At 42.7% G+C, this 12,885-nt stretch overlaps 1 protein-coding gene across 15 annotated transcripts in view; it reads right to left on the reverse strand.

Moving 5' to 3' along the window:
- PTPRS (protein tyrosine phosphatase receptor type S) overlaps positions 1–12,885 on the reverse strand; it is a 332,155-nt gene that overhangs the window by 24,878 nt on the left and 294,392 nt on the right. For all 15 annotated transcript variants that reach the window (XM_087871720.1, XM_087871557.1, XM_087871358.1 and 12 more), the window contains 2 exons: positions 8,179–8,276; positions 2,614–2,737 (listed from right to left, as the gene is read on the reverse strand). In XM_087871720.1, coding sequence (XP_087727846.1) covers positions 2,614–2,737; positions 8,179–8,276 — 222 coding nt within the window. The remainder of the gene's footprint in view (positions 1–2,613; positions 2,738–8,178; positions 8,277–12,885) is intronic.

Here is a 12,885-nt window from a genome sequence, read left to right on the forward strand (position 1 = left end):
GGCAGACAGAAAATCCCAAAATTGGTACCCCTTTTCACACTGTGGCCGAAAGAATCACATGCCCCCCCCCGAAACCTGCCAAAAATAGAATTAGAGATCGTCCTCAACGAACAACCACATTTGAGCCCAATATTTCTGTTACTAAGCAAGACAGTTGTTAAGTGAGTTTTGGCCCATTTAAGACCTTTTTTAAGTGAATCACTGCAGTGGTTAAGTAAGTAACACGGTTGTTAAGTGAATCTGGCTTCCCCGTGAACTTTGCTTGTCAAAAGGTTGCAAAAGGGGATCACGTGACTCCAGGAGACTGCAACTGTCATAAATATGAGCCTGTTGCCAAATGCCCAAATTTTGATCATGTGACCACGGGGGTGCTGCAACGGTCGTAAGAAAACTGTCAAAAGTCACTTTTTCAATGCCATTCAAATAGTCACTAAACTAATAGTCACTAAACTAAAATAATAAGTCAAGGACTAGCTGTACTTGAACTGAAAGGAAAGATAAATGTGATCTTTGTCACATATTTCCTTCCTGCATCCTGCCCTCATTCTCGGTAAGATCAGGGAAAGCAAATGGATTTTGGAAAAACTTCAAACTCACTCGTACTCCGGTGAATCAACCTTTAGGGATCCCCAACGGTCCCCCTTTAACCCAAACTGACCGATCAGATTAATTTGTTATTTCTTTTCAAAGTGGAGCGGGAGCATAGCCATTAAAGCCATTTACAGTACTTCCAACAGCTCCGGCTGTAGCCTGAAAAAGACATCACTTCAAATTTGTTACCGCTTAATCCAGAGGACAAGGCAACGGTCAAGAGGCAGAAAAGAATCCATAAAGGGGAATGGCTTAAGCATCAGGAGAATCTTCTGAACAGGTGGAGCTGATCTGGTTCTTGTGGAGGCTACTTAGGAGCAGGAACGGGATTGGGTGATTTCAGATTGCAAGTTATGGTCTTGTTCCTCAAGGTGGTAAGTAGGAAAGATTTGGGGTCTCCAGCCAGTCCTGGAGAATTTGGCAGCTGGGTAGCCTTAAATACACCCTCTCCCTCTCATTGCTGGAAGAAGCTATTTGCGGCAAGCCACTTCTAAAATTGTTACCAAGGAAACCACATGGACCTATCTATGTAGTCCCCAGGAGTTAAGAAGGACTTGAAGGACCACAAACCAATCACCAAGGAACAAAGCAATCAAAATGGCTATCCCAGCCTTTTCCAACCTGTTGGACTTCAATTTCTAAGATTCTCAGCCTGTGCGGTCAAAGCAATAGCTAAAAACATTATGGAAAGATACTGAGATACATTTCTAATTATCCTGTGTCGGTCCAAGAGATTTATCATCACAGAACCATGCTGACTCCCTGCTAAAGAGAAAGCACTCAATCTTGAATCTATCCAATGACTCAAAACTTTGCTCCTAAATTTGGTTCATCGGTGGCACCAGAAAGGCCCCACAGTAATGGTTAAAATGTGAAGGATGGGTGAGCTTTGAGCTGTGGAAGAAACTAATCAAGGAGAGAAGCCACCTAGAATGAAGGAGAAATTCCCTGACAGAGAGAACAATTAATCAGTGGAACGACTTGCCTCCAGAAGTTGTGTGTGCGCCATCATTGGAGGGTTTTTTAAGAAAAAGATTGGACAGCCACTTGTCTGAAATGGTATAGGATTTCCTGCCTAAGCAAGGGGTTGGACTAGAAGACCTCCAAGGTTCCTTCCAACTCTGTTATTCTATTACTCTGTTAAGAAGCTAAGAAGTCAGGAAGCTTTGGAATTATTGGTATATAATGGGGAAGTGGACATGCAACCCAGTCAAGGGTCAGTCAGCTCTAACATTGTTATTCCTAAAATGAAATTTTAGTGGAGGAAAGATACCCCAGTTATGAACCCCCAGAACCAGGACTAGTGGTGGGTTGCCCCCGATTCGGACCGGTTTGCAAGAACCGGAAGTAAAACCAGTGGGAGGCTCCGCCCACTGACCCGGACATCATTGTACGTGATCTGCGCATGCACGGAAGAGCGTGCGTGGGCACGAGCGAAGAGAGCGTGCATGGGCGTGAGGCAAACCAGTAGTAAAGTTAAGTAGAACCCACCCCTGACCAGAATGATATTTATGGAGATTCTCAGTCATCCAGTCATGGTTGTTCCAAAGGTGCTTTTTCAAGAAGCAACTGGACTTTCTAGTTTTTCTTTGAAGATGTTTCATTTCTCATCCAAACAGCTTCTTCAGTTCTGTTCTCAGAACTTTAATACTTCAGAACTGAAGAAGCTTGTTGAATGAGAAGTGAAACATTTTCAAGGAAAAACAAAGAAATTCCAGTTGAAAAAGCACCTTTGGGACAACCAGGATGATACAGTAGTAAAGAATGCAAGATCACAACCATCCAGGCCCTGAGCTTTTCCCATCTCCAAGAAGCTCCGATCCTCTACACTCTCCTACTTAAAGGATCACTGTAGATTAAACATGGTGGATGAGAAGAACAGGAAGCCCTCTTGAGTTCATCTAAGGTTTGTACAGGAAGAGCAAATTCTCGACAGCAAAAAAAAAAACACGACGGGACTCTTTGCTTCTGAAGAAGTCAACCCACAACCCATTTCCCCTCCCTCCCCAATTTCATCTGTACCTTCGATCGGGAGGAGGATGACCCGAGAATGGTCGTAGGCAATGACGTTGGCGTAGCGGTTCTTGGGCTTATTCACCTCGAGGTTGGAGTGTTCCCAAGTGAACTGTTGCCCAGGATCGATGGACTAGAAGAGACGGAAGAAAAGAAATTTTATTAAGACACAATGACCTTCCTTTTCCGCTTCAAATTCATGGTTAAGGCTCTTTCTTCAATCTGCTGCCTTCCAAAAATGCTAGAAATTGTCCCCAATCTTCAGTCAGGGTGGCTTTTGTAGAATTGTGGAAGTTATATCTTCAAAATACTGGATCAAGGAAGCAAGAAGAGAAGAGAAAGTACCTCTTCTTTCTTTCTCCAAATACAAGTAGTCCTTGACTTACAACAATTTGTTTAGTGACTGTTCGAAGTTACAACGGCACTGAAAAAAGTGGCTTAGGACTGTTTTTCACTCTTACAACCATTGCAGCATCCCATTGGATCACACAATCAAAATTAGGACACTTGGCAACGGGCTCATATTTACGACAGTTGCAGTTTTCCAGTCATGCGATCCCCTTTTGTGACCTTCTGACAGGCAAATTCAATGGAGAAGCCAGATTCACTTAACAACCTTGTTACTAATTTAGCAACTGCCGTGATTCGCTTAACAACTGTGGCAAGAAAAGTCCTAAAACGGGGTGAAACTCACTTAACAATTGTCTTGCCTAGCAACAAAAATGTTGGGCTAAATTGTGGTTGTAAGTGTAATCACTATGACGGTTGAACAGTGAAAGGTTACAAGTGGATCTATGAGGGTAATCAGGGTAAACGAAAATGTGATGAAGTATGTTGACATTGTGGGACTGAATTCTTTTCACTCAAAAATAATGTTCTCATCATTTGGGAGATTCTGAACAGGTGCCCCAAAGGTGCTTTTTCAAGAGGCAGCTGGACTTTCTTTGTTTTTTTTTCCTTGAAGACGTTTCACTTCTCATCCAAGAAGCTTCTTCTTCAACTGGATGAGAAGCGAAATGTCTTTAAAGAAAAACAAAGAAAGTCCAGCTGCCTCTTGAAAAAGCACCTTTGGACAACCCTGAGCTGGATGATTTTTTTTTTTTTTTTTAATTTGATTTATATGCCGCCCTTCTCCGGAGACTCAGGGTGGCTTACAGTGCGCTAAGCAATAGCCTTCATACTTTTGTATATTTTATACAAAGTCAGCTTATTGCCCCCACAAACTGGGTCCTCATTTAACCTACCTTAGAAAGGATGGAAGGCTGAGTCAACCTTGAGCCTTGGAGAGATTCGAACCAGCAGTAAATTGCAGGCAGCTGTGTTAATAACAGGGTGCTTTAAACCACTGTAGTACCAAGGCTCTTTTCTTTGAGAATCTCCATAGACAGCTGTACAGGTGTGTTGGCCAGAATGGTGCCCACTTCATTAATTGGTTGGCTACTTCATTGATTCACTGATCGGCCCATCCAGATTTCTTCTGTAATCACTCATTATCATTAGGTTAAACTAGCTATCAGCTTAGTGGGCTGCTAAGAAAAAAAAGATCAGCCAAACTCATTGAAGGAGAGAGGTTTAAGAGGAGCTCAGACAAGGACCCAGTCAGAGGAAATATGTTTTCAGTGATAAGATCCCAGTGGAAACAATTGAGCCCTCTGGGGTCACAAGACCACCCCAATCGGAAACACAATACGAAATTAAGGATATGGCTCAGAAGAAAGCGGGGTTTTTTGGTTTGTGTGTGTGTTTTTTTTAAAGGATTTATTTTAGCAAAAGCTGAATGGAGCCGTGGTCAGGATGCTCGAATTGAGAATTTCCTAACGTCTCAGGAGATTAAATGGGATGGCCTTTCAAACTCTGGAATTCAAAGCATGGCTGTGCCAGTTCTACGCTTCAAGCAAATCATCAAAATTCTGCATTGAGAAAAACAGACTCAAAAAAAACCCCTAAAACTATAGAGGCCTGACCAGAGCTGGGAAAAGGCAATCAAACCAACGAAGAAATATTATATATATATATATGCATGATCCACATGCTTTGAAGCTTTGTCTCCACCTCAGGAGAGCTAGAAGCTATTAAAGGAAGAAGAAGAAAAAAAGGGGAGAGAAAAATACCCAGTCTGAAATTCCAGGCTTTCATTGCATCATCCTAAAGCACATAAAGCTAGATACACAAATATTATTGTTTTTTTCTTCTTCTCCAAAGCGTGCCTCAAGACTGCAACTTTGCATTCCCACCCCCCACCACCCTCCAAAGGGGCTGAATTAAACGTGGATGGCAGCCAAGTGGAAAATTTCCCCGTTTGATCAGAAAGAGGCCGTTTGGTGGGTAAACAAGGGCAGGGAAGAGAGGGAAGGAAGGAGGGCAGGAGTCGCAGGGATGCGGTAAAGGGACCTTGCCAATCCACAGCTCCCCAATTAGATTCTGGAAACCATCCAAGGCTTTATGCCAGCAGCAGGGCTCGGTTTGAATGGAACAAGGCGGACGTCCTTCTCTCCTTAAGACTAAAAATGCATCCCACCAGTTACACTCAGGAGCCTCTGAGAAGCTGCACCATAAATCCTTGTGAGGTGCTAAAAGAAGCCCCTTGTACAAGGACTTTGCAAATGGATTGTTGCTTGCTCTGAATTCTGCACCTTGTTAATTTCATTAAGTTCCTTCCTCCCGCCCCCTCCTTTTCCTTCCTCATGCTCCTTCCTTCCCTTCCTTGCTCTCTTTTTCCTTCCTCATTCTCCTTCCTTTCCACCCTCCTTCCTTTTCTTCCTTCCTTCCTTCCTCTCATTTTCCTTCCTCGTTCTCCTCCCTTCCTTTCCTCACTCCCTCCTCCCTTCCTGTTTCCTTCCTTTCCTTCTTCATTCCTTCTTTCCTCTCTTCCCTCCTTTCTCTCCTGCCTTCTCCTTCCTTTCTTCCTTCCTTCTCTCCCTCTCTTTTCTCTTTCTTTCTTTCTTTTAACAGTCTCAATCTGCAGTTTAGGAGGAGGTGGCTGTCCTGGAAGGAAGCCAAAAAGCACTTTTGGATATTACATTATGCAGATTAGGCACCAGGGGGAAATGGCAATAAGCCTTGGCAGAGAGAATACATTAGCTTTCTCCTTGCCAGCCAGCCCGCCTGCCCTGCCCGAATGCTGAGATGGGTTAGAAAAGGCCCCTGCAGAGATGAGAATCTTTTCCGATCATCTACTTGGGCAATTAGCAATTCATACACTGTAAAAACTGCTTGGAGCTCGCTGGAAACAGATTTGGGGAGTTATCTCTGAATTGTGCTGGAATTTATCCACTGGCGGGCCTCCATCTCTGCCAAGCGACCCAAGGGCAAGGTTTTTTAATCTCTCTCTCCTGCCTCATCGCCCTTCCTATTATTAGGCCATGTTTAACTTTATTTCTCCGTTTCCCCAGATCTTTTCGGCTGCGTTGTTTCATCCTTCCTCCAGTCATTCCCACAGATAGAGCTGCTTTTTCTTTCTTAAAATAAGGATGTTTAACTCCTTCAAAGAAACAAAAATGGGAATTCTGGGAACTGAAGTTCACCCATCTTCAAGAGGTCAAATTTGCAAAACATGGTCTATATTATTCCTAGACAAGCAGAGGAGGAGTTTGTCTGTCTGTCTGTCTGTCTTTCTTTTTCTTTCTTTCTTTCACCTGTCTAACTATCTTTCATTACTTCTACAAATAACTCAAGGCAGCGAATGTACCTAACACTCCTTCCTCCACCTATTTTCCCCACAACAATAGTCCTGTGAGGTGGGCTGGGCTGAGAGAAAATGACTCAAGGTCACCCAGCTGGCTCTCAAAGCGATGGTGGGATTGGAACTCATGGTCTCCTGGTTGCTAGTCTGGTGCCTTTAACAACTAGACTAAACTGACTCTGTTTTACAACTGTTTTACCAAAAACTGGTAATTATCTTTGTCCCAAAGGTGCTTTTTCAAGAGGCAATTGTACTTTCTGGTTTTTCTTTGAAGACGTTTTGCTTCTCATCCAAGAAGCTTCTTCAGCTCTGAATTACCTTTGTTATTGACAAAACCACACCCCTAGCAAAGAATCATGATGTTTGCTTAATGGATGTGGCATTCGCTTAATGACCGACACAAAAAAGCTTTACGACTCTCGCAACATATGACTGTGATGGACAGATTCCACTACAGTTATAAGTCGAGGATGACCATATTTCCTTTTGTTTTTCTCATCTCCTTCTTTCATTTTGGGATCTTGATATTTCTTATTTCTTTTTTTTGCGTAACGTCACTGGTACCACATCCTGACCTTCTTCGTAACCTAAATCAGCAGGTTAAACCGTGGTCAGCAGCTGCTTTCGACAAATTAAACATGATTATAGTTTTAATTATGGCTTGGGCTTTTTTTTTTTTGTATCCAAAATGGTTTAAGTTGATTGAATATACTGCATTCCCAACAAACGGGTTAATCCAGGGAGCATGTTAAGCATGTGGTGTGGGCACAACCCCTTTAGAGCTGATGATTTTTTTTTCCCTTTTAAACAAAAATTAGAAATGATTCATCAAGCAAATCAAGTTCAGAAATGGCAAATTCAGTAGAGCAGCTCTGCAGATGGAGTGCAACCTGCACCCTTAGCAGAACACACTTTCAAATCGAAACACACACTTCCAACGGCTAACAGTGAGAAACTCCCGTCTCTAACAACGGTGCTTGTTATTTTCATTTTTATGATATTAATGAGGCAGGCTGGGGACGTTCGGGGAGCAGCGGGTTATCTCTTCAATGGATCTATTAAATAGAATAAATAGAATACTTGGAAGGGACCTTGGAGGTCTTCTAGTCCAACTCCCTTCTCAAGCAGGAAACCCTCTAACATTTCAGCCAAATAGTTATCCAACCTCTTTTTAAAAACTTCCAGTGTTGGAGCATTCACAACTTCTGGAGGCAAGTTGTTCCACTGATTAATTGTTCTAACTGTCAGGAAATTTCTCCTTAGTTCTCAGTTGCTTCTCTTCTTGATTAGTTTTCATCCATTGCTTCTTGTCCTGCCCTCAGGTGCTTTGGAGAATAGCTTGACTCCATCTTCTTTGTTGGACCCCATGAGATATTGGAAGACTGCTATCATGTCATCCCTAGTCCTTCTTTTCATAAGACTAGACATATCCAGTTCCAGCAACCGTTCATCCTATGTTTTATCCTTGAGTCCCCTAATCCTCCTTGTTGCTTAGGGAACTTATTACATCATCTCGGCCCCGCTGTCTAGGTGCCAAGACCTTGCTATAAGAATAGTTTCTTGCGGTTGCAACTGTGGTGTTAGCAATTTAACAAGAGAAAGATACACTACAGGGATGTGTGCACAAAGTCATTGGAAGCTTTAGGTTTTTTTGGCCAAAATTTTGCACACAAGGGTAATTTGCATGGTGGTGGGTGTTTGTGTCAAAATCTGCAGAATCTTGCAGATTTTGATCTAATGAATACCCTCTTGGCAAATGGAACTGATCATTGATTAGCGCTTATGACTCAGAGCAGAAAGGAAGATTTTCCCAATAGGGTTTTCAGCTCCCAACTCATCCTTGGTGTCGCTTCCCACCTCCTTCGACCGGACCCGATCTTTTCCCCTTGTACCTCGTATTCCTGAGACAGCTTCAGGTTATCGTTGGCTTTCAGGTGCTCGGTGTGATCTGCCAGCTCCGAAATGGGGATTGGTGGATGGTTCAGCATACCTGGGAGGGTTAAAGAGAAGATATGTGGGGAGTGGGAGGGAGAAATTCTCCTTCAATGGAAGCCATTAGTTTGGAATAAAATGAAAGATGTGTCACTAGTCGAATGACAAAAAAGAAAAAGAAAGAAAGAAATAACTGCAATGGAAGAACGGTTAGAAAAGGTGGGATAGAGTGGAAAGGAAAAACTGAGGGCTCGAAATTGTGTCCTTTGGAACTCAAAAAAGAAAATTCCCCGTTATGGCCCCAATCTCAACACAGAAGAGCAGAAAATGTGCATTTTATCGAGGAGCAGGAAAAATGGGCAAGGGGAGGAACGAACACAGACATTCTGACCACAATCCCTTGCTAGCCATTTCAAAAGGGGAGTGGGGCTTAACAGGTCAGGTCAAGAAAGGGCAAAGCAGAGTCCTAAAATAAAGTGGAAACATAACATGTTGGAGTGCCAGGATGCCAAGGTGCCAGGAATAAAATGTGTCGGCTATAAAAATTATCCTTGTCAAATTTCACACACCCTTACTCTCGTCCACATCAAAGGGAGGGAGGGGTAGAGCTGGGGTGTCTGGAGGAATGAGAACAGAACAAGTGTGTGTAGGGGTGCAGCATAAATCTGTGGAGGCTTTTCCAAAGTTGCCACCACCTATGAGAAGAGGAAGGACGGGTAACTATGACAACTTTATGATCTGTGGATTTCAACTCCAAGAATTCCCAGTCGTAAAGTTGTCATAGATGCCCATCTTTTATGCTGAAAAGATAAATTGCTACAAGCAATTGGGCAGGAACAGAAAAGAAATCTGATTTAAGTGATGCCATCCAGTAGATTTTTTTTTTTTTTGGCAACATCCCTCTTTAAGGAACCATCTGAGGATCTGGCCCAGCAAAGCAGAAAGTTCTTTTCCTTTTTAGGAGAAATAAATTCTCTTTAGGGCTAAAAAGGTCCGTACCCCCTCCCCGCCTGTCATCCTTTAACTGGGGTTAGCACATCTCCCAAAGCAAAGGAGAAGAGGGAGGTCATTTATTTTAGATTATTCAATCTTATCCTGGAGAAAGTAGGGACAAAATTATTGTCTTGGCACCTGGAGAAGGGGACCAAAAAAAAAAAAAATCTCCCGGGGGGGCGGGGCGGAAGAGAAGCCACAAAATTTTATACTTAAGAAATGCTTGTAAAATTTAGGAAATGCACACTGTTTCCTCCTGAAATCATCCATCTAATTTGAGGCCCCTTTTTTTCTATTAGCTCAATGGGATTCAAACTTTTGCAGGCCATGGGACCTGTTCATTTAAAAAAAATTAAAATAAAACTACAATTCAAATTAAGAGAGATGGGGCTTTTGAAAGTCAGTTGCTAAGCATCTGCCCCCCTCCTAAGTTTCTGCTACATTATAGGGTCTGGGGGGGGGGGAGAAACACAAAATTAAAAAAAAAATAAAAAACCCAAAACTATAACCACCTCTGTGCAAGAGACCAAGGGAAAAAAAATCGTCTTTGCTCCTTGAGTAGAGCTTTGTCTTGTTTTTTGGTGGATAACTTTTTACCTTCCATTCCAGGGAACCCATCCGAGCCCTGCTATTACTAATAAGCCAGGGACCTCGTTTATTTATTTTTTTCCTTCTTGGATTAAAGCACACTCATAGCTTTGGAGAACTTTCCCCTCCAAATGTGCAACTTGAACAACGTAGGTGGAAATGTGGCCACCCCATAAATAAATATATATATATATATTGGATTTGGATCTCAAGACTGATGCCTGATACTGTCAGGGCAGATGAGGGAAGGAAGAAATAGTGAAAGGAGAATGCAGTTGTATTAAAATACCAATAAAACAATTTTCCACACAACGTTCCCTTTCACAGCAGGAAGGTGTGGACTGGGAAATAGCAACAGTTTGGAGAAATGTTCATGTTGCCACATTAAAGTGATTGACTCCGGTACCTTGTTATGTTTAGGCATCTAATGAAGGTTATTGTCCAGAAACCCGTGTAATATATGTCTGTTATATAAGCTGATTTCACAGCACTGACTTCAGTGGGGATTTGCTCCCATGTTAAGAAGGCATGAAGTCACTGCCTTAAATTCAGTTTTCACTTCACCCCAAAGGAATATAATCAAATTTAGGGGCTGCGGTTCATCAGACTGCTGTGGAAAAGGTGAATGTTCCTTCTACACGAAACCTGATACATATTTAATAAGGACAACAAAGCACTACTTTTTGGGGGGAAAGGACGGTTTAGAAAAACGCTCAGAAATACCATCACTTTTGTTTGCAGTTGAGGGGGAGTTTACTCTTATATTGCCAAGGCTACTTGCAAATTTTTGGAACTGAGGGGTGCTTGGTGGACTCTGAGTTGGTTGTTTTGTTGCAGACGTTTCGTTGACCATCTAGGTAACATCATCAGTGCTACGGTAGGACTAGTACTGATGATGTTATCTAGTTGGGTAATGAATTTAGGGGACTGGTGGCTAAAACATATGAAGAAAGCTTGCAGGAACTGCGTATGTCTAGTTTAATGCAAAGACGGATTAGGGGTGACATCATAGTAGTCTTCCAATATTTGAGGGGCTGTCCCAAAGAAGGGGGGGGTGTCAACCTATTCTCCAAAGCACCCAAAGGCAAGACAAGAAGCCATGGATGGAAACTAATCAAGGAGAGAAGCAACCTGGAACTGAGGAGAAATTTCCTGACAGAAAATTAATCAGTGGAACGACTTGGCTCCAGAAGTTGTGGATGCTCCAACACTGGAAGCTTTTTAGATTGGACAACCATTTGTCTGAAATGGTGTAGGGTCTCCTGCTTCAGCAGGAGGTTGGATTGGAAGATTAAAAATGGAGAATTTGAATCTTCACGATCCCTTCCAATTTTTTATTCTGTTGTTCTGAAACATCTGCAAGAAAACAACCAAGATCAGAGGATACCAAGGACTCCTCATTTCAATCCCGAGCTATAAACATTCCCCCTTATTGGTGACTTTTGGAACTGTCAAGCAAATAAGGAATCACCCACTTTCAGCATCTTCTCCATTTCTTCGAAGTTCAGGAAAAAAGGGAATGAAATATGTAGTGTTAAGGCAATTCAGGTGAGCCCTAACAGGTGTCTTACAGGGGGCAACATATATTCCAAGTTTTCTATAGATAATCAAGAACCTCTACAGATTCTGCCTGAGACAAGATTCCTTGGGAAAGAGTGCTGGGAGCCACGGAACATAATTCAGGAGTCACAGAAAATGATTTTTCTCTAGTTACCTTTCTGATAAACCACCACAATGCCTTGCAAACAGAAAAAAAAGGGAGAGGTGGGGAGATGACGGGGAGCCGTGGAGAATTTCGAGCCCTATGGGGTGTTGCGTGATTAAAAGCATCAGCAAGCAGTGGTGGCTGCACAGAGTAAAATAAACCTGGAGGGGAAATTAAAAACAAAACAAAAAAACAAAAACCTGAAACAGACATAGCAAAAGCGTGTGCTGCATTTACCAGTTTTACAGTATATGCTTTTGCAAAAGACTAGCAGTCTGGGCTGTTTGTACAATGCACCCAAATCACAAACCATGTGTGGGGAGGGAATAGATTCTGAGACAGGGGTATTGCAAACCCCCCCACCCCCCCACCCCTTTGGAGGGGAATCCTGGAGGAGTATTTAGCCTCTGAAAGTCAGTCAATGATTAAAAATGGAGAATTTGAAAAGCCAGTACTGTATTAAGATGTAAATATCTCCTCCTTCAGTTTATTTTCCAGCCGATTAGGGCTCCTGCCTTTTTTTTTTTAAATACTCTAAAGTGGGAGACAGTTTTTTATCCAGATTTTAAAAAAACCAAATCCAAACCAAACAGATTTTCATCCCTGCAGAAACGAAGCAGGCTCTGCAATACAGTTCCTGTCCAGTGGCCAGCCCCCTGAGGTTCAGTGGGGATAACTCCCAGGTGACTCACTTCTGCAACCTTCCACAACCTGCCCTCTGTATGATGCTCTCTTTCCGCCGGCGGCCTTAACAGCCAAGGAAATCAATAATAGATTAGCCCTGCACATATTTATTTCACAAAATCCTAGGGTTGGAAAGAAGCAACCAATTCAATCCTCTGCATCTCTGACAGACGGTACGCAGGCAGCCCATTTAGAAGGCAGTCCAAGGAGGAGGACCAGAGGTAACGTGATAGCAGTCTTCCAATATTTGAGGGGCTGCCACAGAGGGGAGGGGGATCAAAGCACCCGAAGGCCAGACAAGGAACTGTTGGAGCATCCACAACTTCTGAAGGCAAGCTGGTTAATTGTTCTCACTATTGGGAAATTTCTCCTTCATTCCAGGTTGCTTCTCTCCTTTGATGACCGGTAGTTTCCATCCATTGTTCCTTGTCTGGCCTTCAGGTGCTTTGGAAAATAAATTGACCCCCTCCTCTTTGTGGCAGCTCCCCAAATATTGGAATATTGCTATCCTGTCTCCCCTGGTCCTTCTTTTCTCTAGACTGTCCATACCCAAATCCTGGAACCGTCCTTCATATATTTTAGTCTCCAGGCCTTTAATCATCTTAGTTGCTCTTCTCTGCACTTTTTCCAAAGTCTCAACATCTTTTTTGTAATGGGGGTGACCAAAACTGGATAAATTATTCCAGGTGTGGTCTTA

The sequence above is a fragment of the Pantherophis guttatus genome, chromosome 1 (assembly GCF_059756535.1).
Source record: "Pantherophis guttatus breed Tessera chromosome 1, ASM5975653v1, whole genome shotgun sequence".
In the NCBI taxonomy this organism is placed as follows: domain Eukaryota; kingdom Metazoa; phylum Chordata; class Lepidosauria; order Squamata; family Colubridae; genus Pantherophis; species Pantherophis guttatus.